The 18,139-nt window shown below is 36.6% G+C and overlaps 1 protein-coding gene across 6 annotated transcripts in view; it reads right to left on the bottom strand.

The window, feature by feature from the left end:
* Positions 1–18,139, bottom strand: part of CNKSR2 (connector enhancer of kinase suppressor of Ras 2) — a 236,281-nt gene that overhangs the window by 35,091 nt on the left and 183,051 nt on the right. For all 6 annotated transcript variants that reach the window (XM_036439617.2, XM_036439621.2, XM_036439619.2 and 3 more), the window contains 3 exons: positions 14,244–14,311; positions 7,851–7,951; positions 4,353–4,896 (listed from right to left, as the gene is read on the bottom strand). In XM_036439617.2, coding sequence (XP_036295510.1) covers positions 4,353–4,896; positions 7,851–7,951; positions 14,244–14,311 — 713 coding nt within the window. The remainder of the gene's footprint in view (positions 1–4,352; positions 4,897–7,850; positions 7,952–14,243; positions 14,312–18,139) is intronic.

The raw sequence follows: 18,139 nt of genomic DNA, 5'->3' as shown, positions 1-18,139 counted from the left end.
TTAAGAGACTATTTGTTTACGACTTGCTAAATTTTTCTGTGTTCTTTATATATGTAACAAGCCAAGAATGATGCCATTAAATTTCACAAAAGTGGTGTATTTAAGGTTCTCTGCTATTCTTTCTCTAACTTTAATGGATGCCTTTTTATTCCCAATGCTTATATATCTTTTTCTCCGATTCCATTTAAAGCCAAACTATAATTTAAGATATTGTTGATGATTATATTCTTCTAAATTCTTTGTGCTTGTTCATAATTTTTCTGGACAATAAATAAGACCATAAAAATTTTTCTCTATTTTCAACTTGCTCCCTTTTGCCTTTAACACAATTTCATACTTTAGAAATATCTTCCCCTTGCCCACACACTTCCTACCTGAATGTTCTCAAAAATAAAATTCATGACTTTTAGAGACTCTTCAGGAAATTACTCTAGGATCCTTTAAAATGATTGAAGAGGATTAATCTATCTTTTTCTGCACTAAATTGGTAGTCATTATCCAGCCTCTCAGCCTAGATAATTTAAGATATTAGGCCACCGAGCTGCATCTTTTGTGCAGCTCTTAGGTTACCGATGGTGTGCAAAGGATGTTAGATGAAAAAAAAATTAACTTTAAAATATAGTTCTCTGCAGATCTAAATTTGAAAGCATCAATAAACATTCTGACCAGATAACCTGAGATATATTATAGCTTACCAGGTAATGGATTTTATCCACCCTCTTCCTCCCCATCCAAGCTCCCTAGGTTTTGCTTTAGATTTCTAAAGCCACGCTAATAAATGTGTAAATTAAGTGAGAATACTGGTAGGTTATATTGAAGGTAATAAAAAAGAGCACATTATAACTTCATCAAGTATACGAAGGCACAGAGAATGTACGGAATAATCTTATGATGGCCAGGAGGGAAATCAGCAGGATCATGGATAAAGTTTTTGGAGACCTCATCTAAATTGCCTGGCATGGCAAAGGAAAGAAAATCATTCCAGCAGACTTCAAGTTGCATTGACCGAAACAGTACTTTTGTGTTATGACAACTGATTTCAGAATGAAAAAAAAAGAGTTTATATTTTGTCCCCCACTTTTGTGATTTACACTCCTTGAAACTTGCATAGGTTGACATAATTTATAATTTAATTTAACTGAAGTATTATAAGTCCTGTGCCTCAGTAAGTTTCAGAACTGTTAATTGGGATAATAGAAAATTACTTGTCTTCTTCCAAATGCCAGCGAAGTAGGTCAGGATAATTAATATGCAAGCTGACTTTTCAGTCAAAGGAAAACAAGACAGGTCTCATCTGTGTACTTTTAGTACCATTCACCTTAGACTAAAATGAGTTCAGCCTGAGAAAAATCAGTATGACAGTTAAATAACTGAATTTTAAAATAAGACAAAAGGTAGTTCAATCATGAGAACACAGAATGAAGTCTGTTCTAAAGAATGCTAAATTTACACTTCATAAGCAGGTCCAAATTGAATATCTATAAGGAACCTGAAAAAATAACCCAAGCCACAGATTTAGGTACATCTTGCTTCTCAGATTGCTTTGTAAACTCCTAAACACTATATAATATGTTATATAGAGTTAAGTTAAATGTGAATGCTAAAGGGATTTGGTTGATGACAATTCTTCACCACTAAAGCAGAAGAAGAGAGACTGTATTTTTATGTGTTAGCCCCCATTACTCCTTCTGCCCATCTCCTCACACTTCTTATTTTTTTAATTTCTTGATAAACCGAGAAAAAGGTTTGGAGCTGGAGACATGAAACTTATTTCCTCTGCAGGTCAGTAGTTGATTAGTGCAGATTCACTTTAGTAGGTCAAACTGAATGCTGACCTGGAGGAGGACGGTCAGTAACACACAGCTGTTGGACTTTGATTCTAATAAGCACGGTTGCCTGCTGACCTGTGCAGTGGCATAGTGAGTGCTCCGTATTGGAGGGCATGCCATACATCTGAGGCTGATGGAATGGTCACGGCTTCTTTCCCTGGGATAATGTTTACTCTGTTGATATAACGCCAAGCAACTTGATTTGAATAAGCAGCATGGAATATTTACTCCTAATGGCCAGCTCAGGGCACTCATGAACACAATAACCCATAACTAGACCTTAGAGATTCTTTTGAAAACACACATTTTAGAGCTGATGTTCCCCAAATGAAGGGTTCATCAAATTGTACACTCCAAACTATTAGAAACAGTAATGCAGGAAAAAAACACACCATCATTAGGAAGGCGAATATATATTCCATTAAATAAGAAGCATTTTTCTAGGAAAGCATGAAAAGCACTGCTCTGTTGAGGATAATCTGAAGGACCTGGGACATCAAGTGGCAAGATGTATGGAAAAATAGCTGGAAAGAAATGGGGCCGTGAAAGATAGTACACGCCACCTTTAGAGAAGCAGGGCTGACTGAAATAGCATGAACTGCCCCACGATATTGAACCATAAAGTCCAAATGTGCAATGCCACATTTCCTGACACACTTCCTGGGGCTGTTCTGTGTCGTCACAATTATTCCACAAAGAGAGAGTCCACTGAAAAAGATGGAGAATAGTATGGAATAACTGCCCACTTGAGTTATTTGGGAACCTGAAGGAAAACTCCCTGACTTAAGAATGTGTCTATATGGCTAAAGTAAATCAAATCAACAGAAAAAGAAAAAAAAGAGACACTAGGAGAAAAAGAAATTGAAATCCATGTACCTAGAGGTGCTCTGTGGGCTACTGAGGCCAGAAGGAAGGGTGAGCACAAGGGCCGGGCTTTGCGATCCTAGCGCATGCGCTTTGTGCTGGTAGTACTGGACAAACCTGACAGTAATAGCAGTTGTGTAGTACCTGGCAGACAGCTGATATGAAGTTTCTAACTCACCTTTAGTTACACTGTGATAATTATCTTATTAAAAATGTTTTATCTGTTTGCCAGAACTCTTACAGAGGCCTACCATAGTTCCTAGACATTTCTGCTACAGTCTCTTCCATGATCTCTAGTAAATGTTAATATTGCGAGGGCTTGGCAGGTAATTGATGGTAATTACCTTTCTTGTAACAACCGTATACATGCCATGTTCCTGATGGAGGTTATGGCTAAACTATACATGAAAACTGGTTTAACACATGAACTTTATTATAAGAAACTCATATTTGATGGTATAAGCCATAATTTAATTTCCACTAAATAATGCAATAAAGAACCATACCATAAAAGGAAGTTCACTCTGTTTTCTTGTTTATAATCGCCAAAGGACCCTCATTTGAAATGAGACTCTTGGCCTACTGTTAACCTGTGAGCTTTTGGTTATTTTCAGTTGTGATGAAGAACTTACACAAATATATCCTGTAGTCAACGTCTCATGCACTCATGAAATGGGCTGAAGGATGAAGTCTGTTTGCATCCTTTAAAAAGAGTAGTCTCATGCCCTAGTAGAACCACATTAGTAACTGTGGTTTCAGCAACAATGGCTCAGGTTATATGCACTAACTGGCTTAGACTTCATTTTGAATAAAATGATGTAAACAGTTTTATACTATTTCTTCTATATTTTGGGGATATTTAATATTAGAGATTTATAGCCAGTCCTAGATTTTCTTTGTAAATAAGTAACTTAGAGCTGTTTCCTTAAGCTAGCCTAGGTTTCTGAACTTGTATATCACATTAATTATTAAAAAATGCTCAGTATTACATGGTGGATAAAGAACTTGATAACAGTAAACATCTTCATTCCAACAAGACAGAGGGTTACTTAACTGATTTGTCTCTCTTAAGAGTTGATTCATATAAATTGAAATTTATAATCAACATCCATAGTAAGAAAGTAAATGGATGCTTTTGGCAAATTGGTTTCTAGACATAAATTTGGCTAAGTTGATAGAAACACTAGTGAAAATTTTTTCTTGGAAAAATTTGGATTTTAAAGTTGTGTGTGTGTGTGTTCACTTACTTTTTCAATCAAGGTTCTGTGAACATCCTCCTTGAAGCATTTAAAGTTTCTTAACACAAATTTAGGGGGCAAAAACTGTGGACCAAAGGATGATGCATGCAAGTGAGAAGTGGCTAAGCAGAGGAAGATAAAGGAATAAATACCACTGACCTTAAAAGGCCATAGATAACTGGAGAAAAAAGTTATTTGCTCTAGCTATGGGTATCCTGGGATATAAGTTTCATCACTCATCTTTTCCCCACAAGCTACTTCAGTTCTGAAAGTAGGACACCAAGGGGTACCTAACTTCCTATGTAGCAAGACCATTATTTTAAGAAAAAGGGGAAACAGAATTCTATTTTCTTAAAATAAGAAGTTTGAAAAGGTTAGGACTCTGGGTATACAGGCTAACAATCTCCATCAACATACTTACTTTTGTCTCCTATGTTTTCCCCTGCTGCCTCCCCTTCCTCCTCCTCCTCCTCCTCTTCCTCCACCTCTGTGGCTTGCACGTCATCCTGCGGGTCACAGGCACTAACCGGCGCATTCAGACAGCAGTGGTTGAACCCGCTATCTCGAGGCAGAGTAAAACTTCGAGGCTTGCCCCCGTTTCCATTTAACACTTGCATCCTCTCGCTCTCGGCTAAGGGGAACGGCCCATAGTGATCCTGCAGGTGGCATTTCTGAGTTGGAAGGGTGGACTGCCGCCTGTGCTCTGGGGACAGGGCCGCGGAGTCAGAGAAGACGGAATCCTCCAGAGGCAGAGTCTGAAGATAGTGTAATCCTGAGCTTGTCAGGGGCGTCTCGATTAAATCCTGCCAGGAGCGGCGCTGGCTGGCCGTCTTGCGAATGGGGGACACCACACTGCTCCCAGTCACTTCTTGGCGAAACTCCTCATGAGAGGACTGAGACTGAGAGGTTTCTGTGGAGGAGAGGCGGCTGTGTTTCGCTTCCACATAAGGACTGGCGCAACTCATCTGTGGAAAGGAGCCTCTGATCAGTCTCTACAGACATAGCAGACCACTTCTATCACCAAGGAACACATCGGTTTCTACTGGGCAACATGGCCAGTTGAGAGTTAATAACTGTCAAGCTTTCAAAGTTAGGCCTCAGCTGCCATTTCATGAGACTGAGATGTAGAGGTATTGAAATGCAACTATTTATACCAGGCTCTCATGAAATATCTGACAAATTAATGCAAAGGGTGAGTGGGAAGAGATCAGCCAATGAACCTGTGTGCATATATGCATGGCCCGTGGACACAGACAATGGGGTGGTGAGGATCTGGGGGAGGGGTACTGCAGTGGGTTGGAAAGGGTTAATGGGGTGGAAAGGAGGACCTATGTAACACTTTCAACAATAAAGATTAATTTTTTTTACAACAACAAAAATATAAGACAATGTGAGTACATATGTAAGAACTATTCAGCAACTGAACAAATCCAAGGTTTTAAGATCTGTGTGCATTTGAAATCCTGAACAATTGTTGCCAAATTCTTATTTCCAGATTTTGTGGAGCTTGGGGATGTGTAAGAAGAGAGACTTTGGGATGTGAAAACAAAGTGCCTATGACCAACAGAACGCTTCCTCTACTTCACAGGTGAATGTCCACTCCTATGGGTACCATGGCCAAGCTTTATTCAATTCTGGGGCATTTTCTAGAGTTAAAAATATAGGTAGCATGAGATTATACCCTGATAGGGATTAGCATTTCCCTTGAGCACAGGCATTTCGGGGTACATAAACACAAAAGAAAAATGGGATATTTTTATCCCTGAAATTTAAAGTTTGGGACTATATGTTACAGTAAAAAGCACAGCCAAGAAAAAGAACTGGAATCAAGTGAATGCTCTAACAGACCTGCAGGCACAGCTACTGGAACAAGCCTAATTCTAGCTCTGGGGGGCTGACAGCCCAGCCCAGGCCCTCTTATGGCAGGAGAAGCCACATTTCTTAAACATGATCATCACAAATGGGGCCGAGGACAAGCCTGGCTGGAGGGAAAGTGCATGCTGCCCCTCAGGGGAAAGGAGAACTCATGTGGCATTTTCTGTGGGCAGTGTATATTCTCATGCGTTACTAACAATCTGAATAGTTTCCTGCTTGAAATTTACATGCTGCTATGATTAAAGAGCTATTTGGTATAGCTGGAATTTCCCTTTCTTCCTCTTCTATGAATATTTTAAAGGAATTATTCAGACTCTGATGTTCTAGGGACAGAGAGGAAATATGATAAAAAACTATATCTTGTCACTGACTTATTTCATTTCTATAGCTCATCCTTGCATTCTGTGGCACTAGGTAAACTTCAGCATTTAATAAAGAAATGTGCATATAGGTAGAACGATTCTGAATTTCCCTCACTTTTCTCTTCTTCTCCTTAGGTATTTAAACATTTTATTAAAAATATGGCTTCCCTTTAATTATTAGCCAAAAGTACCCATCCACTTATTTCAGAAACATTTATTAAGCACGTACGTAATAAATGCCAGTGCTGAGCTAGGCCAGCAAATGTATAGATGAATAAACTGTTATAAAAAAGTTCACAGTCCAGTCCAGTGAGCTGTGTGCAGGCCCAAATATTCTGATTTAATATGTTTGGATTGGTCCTGAACATCTGCATTTCTAAAATGTTCCAGCGGTGATTCTTATGCATTGCCAAGGTTGAGAAGGCCAAGGTCTGGAATTATATCAACATCTTACATGGCACCTTTCTTATTGAAAATCCCCTGAACTTATATGGAGGTGGAATTAGGTTTGTTCTTGTCACCTAAATCTAGCTTCTGTTTCCTATGTGGAAGACTCAGTCCCAAGATAGGCAGATCATGGTGCCATGATCATACAATGTATTGTCTAACCTGGGGCACTACTGAGATACTTTCACTACTTCTGATGGGAAATGAGCATAAAGCGGGATAGTCCCACGACAAGCAAAAGTTGTTTAACCTATCAGAAGATCAAAGTATACACAGAATAATTTATACAGGTTTAAGAGGTCTGGAGCACCATATAAACATATACATTAAATCAGACCCCATGGCTGTCTAAAAATCTAAATGCCAAAACATGTTCAATATAGATGTAATCTTAATTTCATGAGTTGATTCTAAAGGATATAGGTATAAATTTATTAGTGTAAAATAAGATGAATTAATTTTTTCTAAAAACTATTTTTGTTATTTTCACAAAAACTATTCTGACACACACAGTATATTTTCTTAATAAAATTGGTCATCCCGCCTCTTAATTTTTTTTGGAATATTTTGAGAAGGACAGGTGTTAGTTCCTTTTTGAATAATTTGAATGGTAACATTTATCTGTAAAGCCATCTGGTCAGGGCAAAAATTTTACCCTTTGCGACAGCATGGATGGACCTGGAGAGCATTATGCTAAGTGAAATGAACCAGTCAGAGAAATACAAGTACCATATGGTTTCACGCATATGTGGAATTTAATGAACAAGCTGAACTAATAAGCAAAATAAAGAGACTCGTAGAGGGCAGGCTGGCAGCTCTGGTGGTGGTGGTGGGGTTTTGGGGGGTGGAGGGGTTGAGCAAAAGAAAAAAAGAAAGAACTCATGGACATGGACAATACAGTGGGGAGCGGGTGGGTGGAGGTGGAAGAGGGTATAGGGGGGATAAAGGGTGATAAAAAAATAAAATTATATTAAAATAAATAAATACATAAAAACATAAAACTGGTCAGATATTTATTATGCCTGGAACCTGTGGTTACTGTTTCTCTTGATTAAATATTCTTTGTACCCTTCACTTAAAAAAATTCCCTTATTGCTTTTAGACTCCCTATTTTCTTTCCCCTACGAAGATGAGGTCTAACATGCAATTTACCACATATCTGTTTTTATAAACATACAAAGAGACATTTTAGGTCAAAGAATCTGATGCTGTTTATATTCCTGTTGGTAACTTACAGAGGGAGGCCGCGGGTATGTATCATAGGGTGGCGGAGGACTGTCCTGTTTGGGTGTTGATGGAGTATCAGCTTCTTCCTTGTCACTCTCACTCCAGTAATCTGAAAATTCACACACATGGATATATCAACATTCCATTAAATGTTTCTAGACATATTTTCAGGCACACACAATATCAGCTATCAGAAGGAAGTTTACATTCCACTCCTATACCCTGCTCCCCAGCACCCCTTACCCTAGGCCCACCAACTTTTATTTTTACCTGGGTTCTAAGAATGAAGGAAGTATACAATTAATTAATTCCAACCTCCTTTCAAAGCAAGCAATTGTACATAACTGCAATTTTAAGGAGTTAAAAAAAGACATTGCATAAGCCAAATCAAGTTTAGGTGTATTTGAGGTTCCAGACCAAATTATTCTATAGCTTCAATTAATGAATTACATCACACAATGCCCCTTAAAAATGTAGCATTTTATCCTAAAGATGAATACGCAAAGAAAAGTAATACACATACTGCTGTAGATCTCTACAGATATAAACATCTCCACAAATAATGTTCTCAATTCTCTTTTCTGGCTTCAATTCACTGGTTATCTAACAATCAGTGTTTCCAGAGTCATGCTGACATAAATCTCTATAACACCACACTCCCACCTCTACTGGGAAGCACATGGCAAACCCTGATTCCTGCCAAATGCAAAAGGGCAAATCTGCTGATGTGGGCTGCAAGCTCCAAACTCCCAGAACTACTTGAAAGGGTAGAAAATGTAAGCTGCCAGACAAAGTGACTTGGCTCACCTCAGGCAAGAGAGGAGGGAGAAAATTCTAAGAGATATATTAGCTGAATAAATAAAATACAGCGAAAGGGCAATAATCAGAATCTGTTCCACAAATAACATCTCAACCAACCTGTCATTGCTGGGCTAATTCTTTATCTTATTTACAAGGAAAAACCCAGAAGTATTATCCATATGAATTTCAGATGATAAAAGAAGTGAAAAGGTATTAAAACAGAAGTTTCCTTTTTCTCATGAAACTCTAAATCACAAAAGAACCATCAGAAGGCTTGACTAATATTCAGATTTATGTGAAAAGTCATGGCATTTATTTTTTACAGGATCCCTCTCCACCTAGGAATTCTCATATTGTAGTATTTTTACATGCTTTCTTGTGCTGCTGATTAGCATTTATAAGTACAGCTAACATTTATTGAGTACTTACTATATGCTGAATAGAAAGTGGTAGAACTAGGATTTCAACTAATTGCCTTGCTCTAAACCTCAGAGGGTTAAGCCACTAGGACTTTGTGTATGACTCGCTGGGACTGTATATCTACACTCGTTTAAGCCTCTCCTCCTGCTGCTTTATAAGTCTGGCTACTGTGAACAGATATTCTTTAGCAATGCAGATTATTATATTCAGTCCTAAAAATACAAGGACTTTGAACATTCTATTCCTACTGTAATAATTTCCTTTGTGTAAAAGGTAAGAAAAGACTATTTAATCGAAATTTGATATCTGTTTTTTACATTGGATCACACTGGTGAAGGTCAGTGTACTAACGCTCCTGCAAATCCAAACTGACAAAATTGGACCCAGCAAACACGGTAAGAAAACCATGAGCTATATACTAGCTATACATTTGAGCAGCTGTAGGTTCAATTCGTAGCTATAACACTTACCATTTTTTGTGCTCTTGTGACGGTTACTTAAACTTTAGGAGTCTGCTTTGTTCCCTATAAAACAGGGCTAATAACTGCCTTTAAGAGGTGTGTGTGTGTGTGTGTGTGTGTGTGTGTGTGTGTGTGTTAAATACGGTAATATATATCAAGAGCCTTTGAACCTGAAAGCACTCAATAAATATTAGTTAGGACTCCTGGTCCATTTTGCAGGTAGCATGTCAGGGCAGTCTGACCCAGATCACTTAGGAGATAAATGCCTGGTGTTCATCTTCTTAGATATTAGTTCTTTCTTATAGCAAATCCTAGCCCTCAAAAGTGAATTTTAGAACTCCGGGGCCTGGGTTGGGTAATTTTGTGGGATCTTGAAATACTACTGGGAAGTCACTGTTGGAGATGAAGGGACTTTAAGGAGGTGATGAAGCACCTTCTCCACATCCCACCCCCAAGCCCTGGCTTGCCAGGATCACTCTGCTTTTACCTTTCCCATGATTTTCAGAAACTGGCACCTCTGCTGAGTTTCTCTTTGACCTTTGCACCTTTGGAGTTTCAAAGAGTCAGCACCTCAACTGGCCCTCATTAGCACACTGACAAGAAAATGAGCACAATTTTATCAAGATCTCTGCAGCTATCACTAAAAGTGACATATTTGGGAGAGCTTCTTTCTAATTTCCCCCCAGCTCAATTAGGAAGAACTTTAGTCCACTATTTGATTGGTTTACTAAAAAGCACCATCAATCTACAGTTTTCTTGGGTTGTCTAAGAAAAGACTGAAATGCCACTTTGCAAATTAACTTTATTTCTTATACTAATCTGTATGACTTTGAGAGAGCACTGCCAGAGAAAGGCTACATGGAAGTTTTAGTCAGGCTGTTTTGGGGTTGTGTGGAAAATTACAGGCACACTGTTGCTCAGAGACTGAAACCAGTCTGATTTTCATTCTAAGAGAAAATTAATTTTTCTGTGCTCTCTATTTAGCAGAAAATAGATGGATACTTTAATGTCTCTTGCATTGAATTCAATTTTATAAGTAACTAATCATAAATAAACAGTGCCATCACTAGAACAGCAAAATTTCCGCATTACTTCTCATGTTGATAGAAAAGGATAATTTGAAAAAAATTGACTTTTTCATCTAGAGTTATCAAAGAAATACAATATATTACATTCATTTTTATGTAATTAAAGCTCTGAAAAGACCTAATATGCAATTGAAAAGAATGTGTTATGAATGTCTAACTTGAAGCTGGAAAAATATAGACAAATGATTAGCAGATAATTTGCCAAATTGTGATCTTGGCAGAATTTAGTGTAACCCTGTTTTCTCTAGTACAATGACGAATAATGAAAGAGAACCTCACATCCTTTACACATCTGTAGCTAAAGACAGTAATTCACTAAACTCGTATTTCAGTCAATGAAAGAGTAACGTCTAAGCTGCACTAGGTATTTAAACAGATACAGTGTTTGGCAGTTATTCCATTGCATCACTGTGAAATATTCCCAATCCTCAAGCAGCTATATTTTGTATGAAGTTTAACTTTGGTACTGAGAATGGCACTCAGGAGATGTCAAATGACTGTACAGAAGTGTGGACTAGACATGCATTCAGTAGTTTTCTATATAGACTACTATTCATGCAGAGGTAGAAGGTCCATGTTTATGAGTTATGTTAGAGTGCCTGAGGAAGGTATACTCTAAGTGGAAATCCAGATTATTTCAGATTTCAGTTGCACTGCATTACCAAGACAGACTTGAATTGTAACTCTTAGCTTCTGCATATTATTATCTACCGTACTCCAGTGGGCACTAAAACATAAACTCACATGAGAGACCAGGGCAGCATGAATCCATGAAATGAAAACTTTTTTTGAGCCAATATGTATAATACAACTTACCAGTTCTTTCATCCATAATGAAATTTGGCCATATAATACCATTACAAAAAAATTCACCAAAATCAAGACCATGCTCAGCTTTAAAGTAATGCCCAGTAATAACATACAGAAGTTAAGCCTGACAATCCAAGCCTCTAGAATCACACAAATTGACTTGTTTCAAAGATTCATTTTACTATCAGTACACTGCCCTAACTTCTAATTCTTCCATTTTAAAAAGATCAGAAATAAATCTATATGCATCTTTAGAGAACAGTTTTATGCCATTTAAATAAATTTGAAAAGGAAGGCTTATATTTTTTGCGCTCTCCACATGATTTTAAGCCTACAAATGAAGTTGAAGCATGAAAGTGAGGAATAATACTTTCTTAAAAAAATATTGTATTTATTGGGGTGACATTGGCTAATTCAAAATTATATAGTTTTCAGGTGTACAATTTTATAATACATCCTCTGTGTCTTTTATCGTGCGTTCACTGCCCCAAGTTAAGTCTCCTTCCATCTCCATTTATCCCACCTATATTCTCTTCTATCTCCCCGCAACTCCCTTTCCTTCTGGTAATCACTGTGCTGCTGTCTGCATTGAACAAAGTTTTTTTTTTTTTTTTTAAATATATATATATATATTTTATTGATTTTTTTACAGAGAGGAAGGGAGAGAGATAGTTAGAAACATCAATGAGAGTCATCGATCAGCTGCCTCTTGCATGCCCCCTACTGGGGATGTGCCCGCAACCAAGGTACATGCCTTTGACCAGAATCGAACCCGGGACACTTCAGTCTGCAGGCTGACACTCTATCCACTGAGCCAAACCGGTTTCGGCTGCATTGAACAAACTTTTAACAGTGAAGAATCTTGGCTCAACAACTGGCCTGGCATTCTCTGTCCTGCCTGGGGTTTGCCTGTGTGCACTGATTTGATGAAGACGGCTTCCACATTATTTGTTGAAGTATATATGGTGATTCCACTGCAGGGATGTTTTATTTATTTTTTTATTTCCTTGACTCTACATTTTTCTCATCCTGCGAGAACCAGTTTAGATAATGGAGCCAACAGAAAGCCTATCTCCCGACTCCCCAGCTGGAAGGAGTCTCTCCAGTGTCATACTCACGAAACTTGATTACATTTTATTTTCTGCGTTGTACGAAGAATATCCTTTCTACTAGAATTCAATGTAATTTCAGGCATGATGAGTGCCTATTTCACCTTGATATAATTAGAGTGCTACCTAGTGGGAGGCCTTACACTGAGACACTTAATATTGAATAAAATACCTTCTCTCCTTCTCCACCGCCAACGTTCTGATCCCTTTCTCCAGCAAGTATTTCTTCATTAATCTTATCTCCTTCTCAGGCTTTATTTATTTATTTTTTTTGCATCTCCTTAGCAAATTTTAATCAATTGTATATTATGCAAAAATTAGCACTGATGTACTTTATACCACTGTTTAATTTTTCTTAAGCAATTTCAAGTGTGTATTTTTGAGATTCTTAACAAGATGATAAATTCCCACTGGCAGGAACCATATGTTGCTCTTTCTTCGAAATCTCCTGCCCTATCTTCTCACCCTGCACTTCTCTACCCACCCCTTTCTCTCACCCTGTGGCTCTAAACCAGAGATTGTAAACTACGGCCTGGAGGCCGATGAAGAGCTTTGCGTGTGTTTATAGGGGCCTGTGAAGTAAGAATGGGTTTTACATTTTTAAATGGTTAAAAAACAGCAAAAGAAGACTATCCTTTGAAAGGTAAAACATGATATGAAATTCAATCCTAGTGTCAACAAATAAAACTTGATTGGAGCACAGCCATGCCCCTGCACATGCTTACAGCTGCTTTCATACTGCAACAGCAGAGCTGAGTAATTGTGACAGAATCTTTATGGCCTGCAAAGCCTAAAATATTTACTATTTTGGGCTTTACAGGAGTTTGCTGCCTCCTGCTCTACATGTTTGTTAACAGATTAGTTTAAGGATCTGGTTATCTCTTTTACTAGAAGGTCCCTCTAACTTTTAGTTTTCAGGTGTTTTGAAAAGTTTTGGGTGTGGTTTTTACTCTGAGAGGAAACAAAAGGCTTTTAGAATCTCCACATCAATAAACAGGCTATACCCACTGAACACACAACTAGAACTATGTTTGTGTATACATCAGTCTGTGGAATTCTTTCAACTTTAGGATGTCTCAAAAATTTCAAAAAACTAAGATTCCAAGCGATGTATAGCAAATACTCTTTGGGAAATGTGATGCCACCTCAGAGTGGTGACCACAGCTTTTGTTAAGATTTCAGTTCTGCATAATGACATTGTGGTTCATAAATCTGAGGTCGTTACCAAGTCAAGTTCCATAAAAATCATAGAGTTACATATTGTAGTAACAGAACTGAAGAACATAACCAAATGTGATAATTTATAGAAGAGCTCATTCTCCTGAGCTCTTAGCATAAAAAGTCACTTAAATGTCTAAGTGACTATTAGACAGAAAAAAATAACAACCAAGAAGCAGAATTGGGTCAATATACAGAACCAATTACAGACTTTTTAATTTTTAATATTTTTTTCTTTCATGGAAAGTAGACTGAGGGAGTTGGTAAAAACAGAATAGAACTTCATATTTGCTGCTCCAAAATTTTGTGTTTATTCTTTATCTGTTTATTAAACTTACCTATACAATGGTATGGTTTACATTCAAAGTACTAGTACTCAAAAGAGAAATGGTCACAAACTAACATATGCATTTTCTGTCAAATGATAGCAGTGAATCACTACAAAATAACATCGATAAAAAAAAAAAACAATTGAAGAAAAAGTATTCCTTTACCTTGTTCTTGCTTAATCCTCTCTCTTTCTGCATATCCTGCAGTCAGTATATTGATTCTGTTAAGCCATCTGAAAAAAAATATTAAAATCAGAAGCATTGTGTCTTAATTTCTTACACTTCTTAGAAATATTTATTTTAGTAGCCTAAGAATATATGAAAAAATTCTACATAAAAGATGTGTTCTTTGCTACTCTTGACACATGAAGACTTCCATTAGTTATAACATGCTAGAGTGCAAAATGCTCCCACACCAAAGGTGCTATTTCAATAGAAAAGTCTTGGCAAAACTATTAATGTCTGCAATATCAAGGATTTTGAGATGAACAAAACCCTATTAACTCTGTTATTCCAATGTGCATTCCACCTAATTCTGTTGTTTTATTTCTTCAGAAGAAATGCTTCCTTAGAGACACTTAAATAATATCAGATATGTTGTCCTAATAAGGAAAAAAGTTGTGGACCTTGACCGTCAAAATAAATTTCACTATGAAATATTAAGTGTTGCTGAAGCTTTTTTGAGTTTAATGATCCAAAGGGAAACGCATCTTGGGAGTACTTTAGACATTTGTCTCTAAGTACAAGGGTATTAGGTTTTCCAAAGACAAAGTGAGCATATACAAATTTAACCCCTACTTAGACCCTGAAAATTTATCCCCATGAATAATAGTAATTTAAAAATAAATCTTAGTTCTCCCCAAATGGCTTGTCTCAGTGGCTGAATGTCAACTTATAAATCAGGAGGTCAAGGTCAGGACACAGCCCTGGGTTGTGCCCTCAGTCTCCAGTAGGGGGTGTGCAGGAGGCAGCCAATCGATGATTCTCATCCTTGATGTTTCTCTCTCTCTGTTTCCCTTTCTCTCTCTGAAATTAATTAAAAACATTTAAAAAATAGATCTTAGTTCTTTTCTCTTTCAGTAGTGCTGCAGTTGCCAATGCAGGGGACTGACTGAAGTAAATCACTGTTTCAACTTCCATCTTTTGTTCCACTGGTCTCTCCCTGTGTTCATTATTCCAACTGTTCACACTGTATCAGATTAGCAAATCACAAAATCTTTAAACTGATCTGACAAGTTCCCATTGGTTATTATGAGCTATGGTCCGTATACTTTCCAAAATCAAAAAATAAAATAAAAAAGAATGCACCTTGCAAATTAGTTTGAGTAAATGTGGAATTACTAGTATGGCTAACATCATTCAATTGTGGAATAATCTGATTGAGGAACATTTCTAAGAAAAAGTTGTGTTTGAGAACTTTTTCTCCTAACAGGTTATCTCCTTTGTTAAGTGGGAGATGCCATTTTTTAAAGTGACTCATACAATGCATCATTTATGCTAAGTGGTGCTAAATGTGCATCAGATACTTAGAATACCTTGAAAAGGGAGGAAAATTGTGTTCTGAATAGACAAAATCACATCCATGGTAATTTAAGTTTTAACTTTATGAATAAGTCACTTAAAGTCCAACTTTATTTTGACGAAACCTACAATGTAATTATCACCTCAAGTATGTTTAGAAAGTTAATAAGGGATTAGAGCAAAATGGAATAAAATAAAGATTGATCAAATGAATTCAACAGCATGGTATACACACACCATTCTTCAGAAAATTATAAACTATAAGTCAAAAAGTTAACATCATGACAAATACCCTTTTAAAAATGACGTAATCAGTAGTAAAAAGTCAAAATTAAAATCTAGTCTATAGGTCATTTGAAGGGTTTGAATTTGTACTACAAGGCAAATCTTAGCACTTTTATAGGAAACATTGCTCTGGGTCTATTTGGGTGAAAATGAAGATTATGCCACTAGAGGACTATTTATTATTAAATTTTAATTTATTAACTCATATTTACTACTTTTAAAAATATCATTGAAATTTCATTTTATCAGAAGTCTAAACAATAATAAGGTCTTTATAAAATGAACCAGGAAACTAAAAAAAGAGGATTACTTTATTGTTCAGTTCCACATTTATTATGTATCTGCTATATGCTGCATACTGAGTTATGGGGATACAAAAATGAATATGACATACTTTTTGTCTTCAATGAGCTCTAGAATTGCTAAATTTCATAAAACAATGGAAAAATTAAACTACTTTTACAAATAAAATTGCTGTTCATAATAAACACTATTAAGAAAGTGTGTAGATGAACTCAAGTCACAATAAGCTGAGCAATACACAAATGTTGGTACAATCTTAGATAAACTTGTCCTTAAAACCTCATCTAGAAGAATCTAACCTATATATGTGTTGCAGTTATGATTTTCTATTTACGGGTTCTTATGAACAACATATATGTATGCATTAAATGGTTCAAGAAACATTTATTCAAAGCCTATGTGTGCCAGATAGTGTTTGAGAACTATATAAGCCAAATGAATTCAGTAACTAAGCTCAGAAACAAGGTGTTTTGTTTTTTCCCCCGCACGGACTTCACACAAAATGGAAATAATTTTTTAATGTTTTAATACTCATTTATTTTTTAAATATATGTTTTTATTAATTTCAGAGAAAGGAAGGGAGAAGGAGAGAGAGAGAAACATCAATGATGTTAATGGACATTTTTTATTTTGAAAACAAGGAGAAAACACTCTCTAAAATTCAGGTTGCCTAGCATGAGATTTCAAGAATGGTAATGTATTCATTAAGATAACATTATGGAAACTACATGAAAGGCTCAGTTTTCTTATCAATAATAAAAGATTTTATCAACCATGTTCAATACCTTTCTTTGCCATTTCCTTGTATTCATATCCTTGCTTTGGAAAAACCATGCCTGTATTCCCAGTGTCAAAGAACAATATTAATAATACTCTATACTCTCCAAAACAAAGAAAAATGGACAGATAAAGAAAAAAGCACATTCAGTGTTCATTTAGTGTGTTTAAGTGCATTTTTAAAAAACTGCATAATTTTGTGGTTAAAATATTTGGATACCAAGTTTTTAGAGACACACAAAGAAAGGTAAATGGGGCAAGAGCTCAAAGTATATAAAAAGAATCTATATTGCGAGTGAATATTTTATAGCACTTACAACTTAGTAGGCTTTTATGTGTGATTATTTGCTCCTCATAAAAGTCTTATTGGTGAAAATGGTTATTATCTCCATTGTTAAAAAGGGTTAATACCCGGCAAAGAGAGGTTAAGGTCTATGTCCAAGGTCAAAGAATAGTAAGTAGGAGAGCTAGACTTTGGACAGTCTGGTTCCAAAGTCCATGCTCTGGACCACTTTATATAACCACCTTAACTATCTGCATATATATAATATGTTCTACCTGTTGAAGACCTAGAAAGGGAAATATTGCAATCTTCAATCCAATTTTTATATATCTAGAAAAGGGAGCAGTGAAAGGATCAAATTCATAAAAGCTAAAGTAGAAACAAAGTGGAATGTTACAGATGATGGAAAAAATATAGAGATTTTTTTCTCAGAGCCATCAAATAACCAAGTAGCCATCTAATAATTTGGTTATATAATCCTGTCCAGCGATAGATGGTGTCAGAAAGAAATACAAACTTTGCTTAGGCATGAATTATTGAGATGGATATTCTGTCATAAATACTCAAACCTAGGAAAGTCAGCTTTTTTGTGTGTGTAGATATCTTTTTCCCCTCACCTAGGAGTAAATCTGAAGACCTATTCTCAAAATGGACTTTAAAAAATATTTTCTGCCCTAGTCTGTTTGGCCCAGTGGATGGAGCATCAGCCCATAGACTGAAGGGTCACAGGTCGATTCTGGTCAAGAGCATATCCCTTGGTTGGAGGCTCCATCCCTGGTCCTAGTCTGGTGTTGCAAGAGGCAACTAATTGATGTATCTCTCTCACATGGATGTTTTTCTCTGTCTCTCCCCCTCTCTTTCACACTCTCTAAAAATAAATGGGAAAAATATC

The sequence above is a fragment of the Pipistrellus kuhlii genome, unplaced genomic scaffold, assembly GCF_014108245.1.
Source record: "Pipistrellus kuhlii isolate mPipKuh1 unplaced genomic scaffold, mPipKuh1.p scaffold_m20_p_16, whole genome shotgun sequence".
Lineage (NCBI taxonomy): Eukaryota > Metazoa > Chordata > Mammalia > Chiroptera > Vespertilionidae > Pipistrellus > Pipistrellus kuhlii.
Note: the sequence above shows the minus strand (reverse complement) of the source record. Positions and strands in the feature narration are given on the sequence as shown.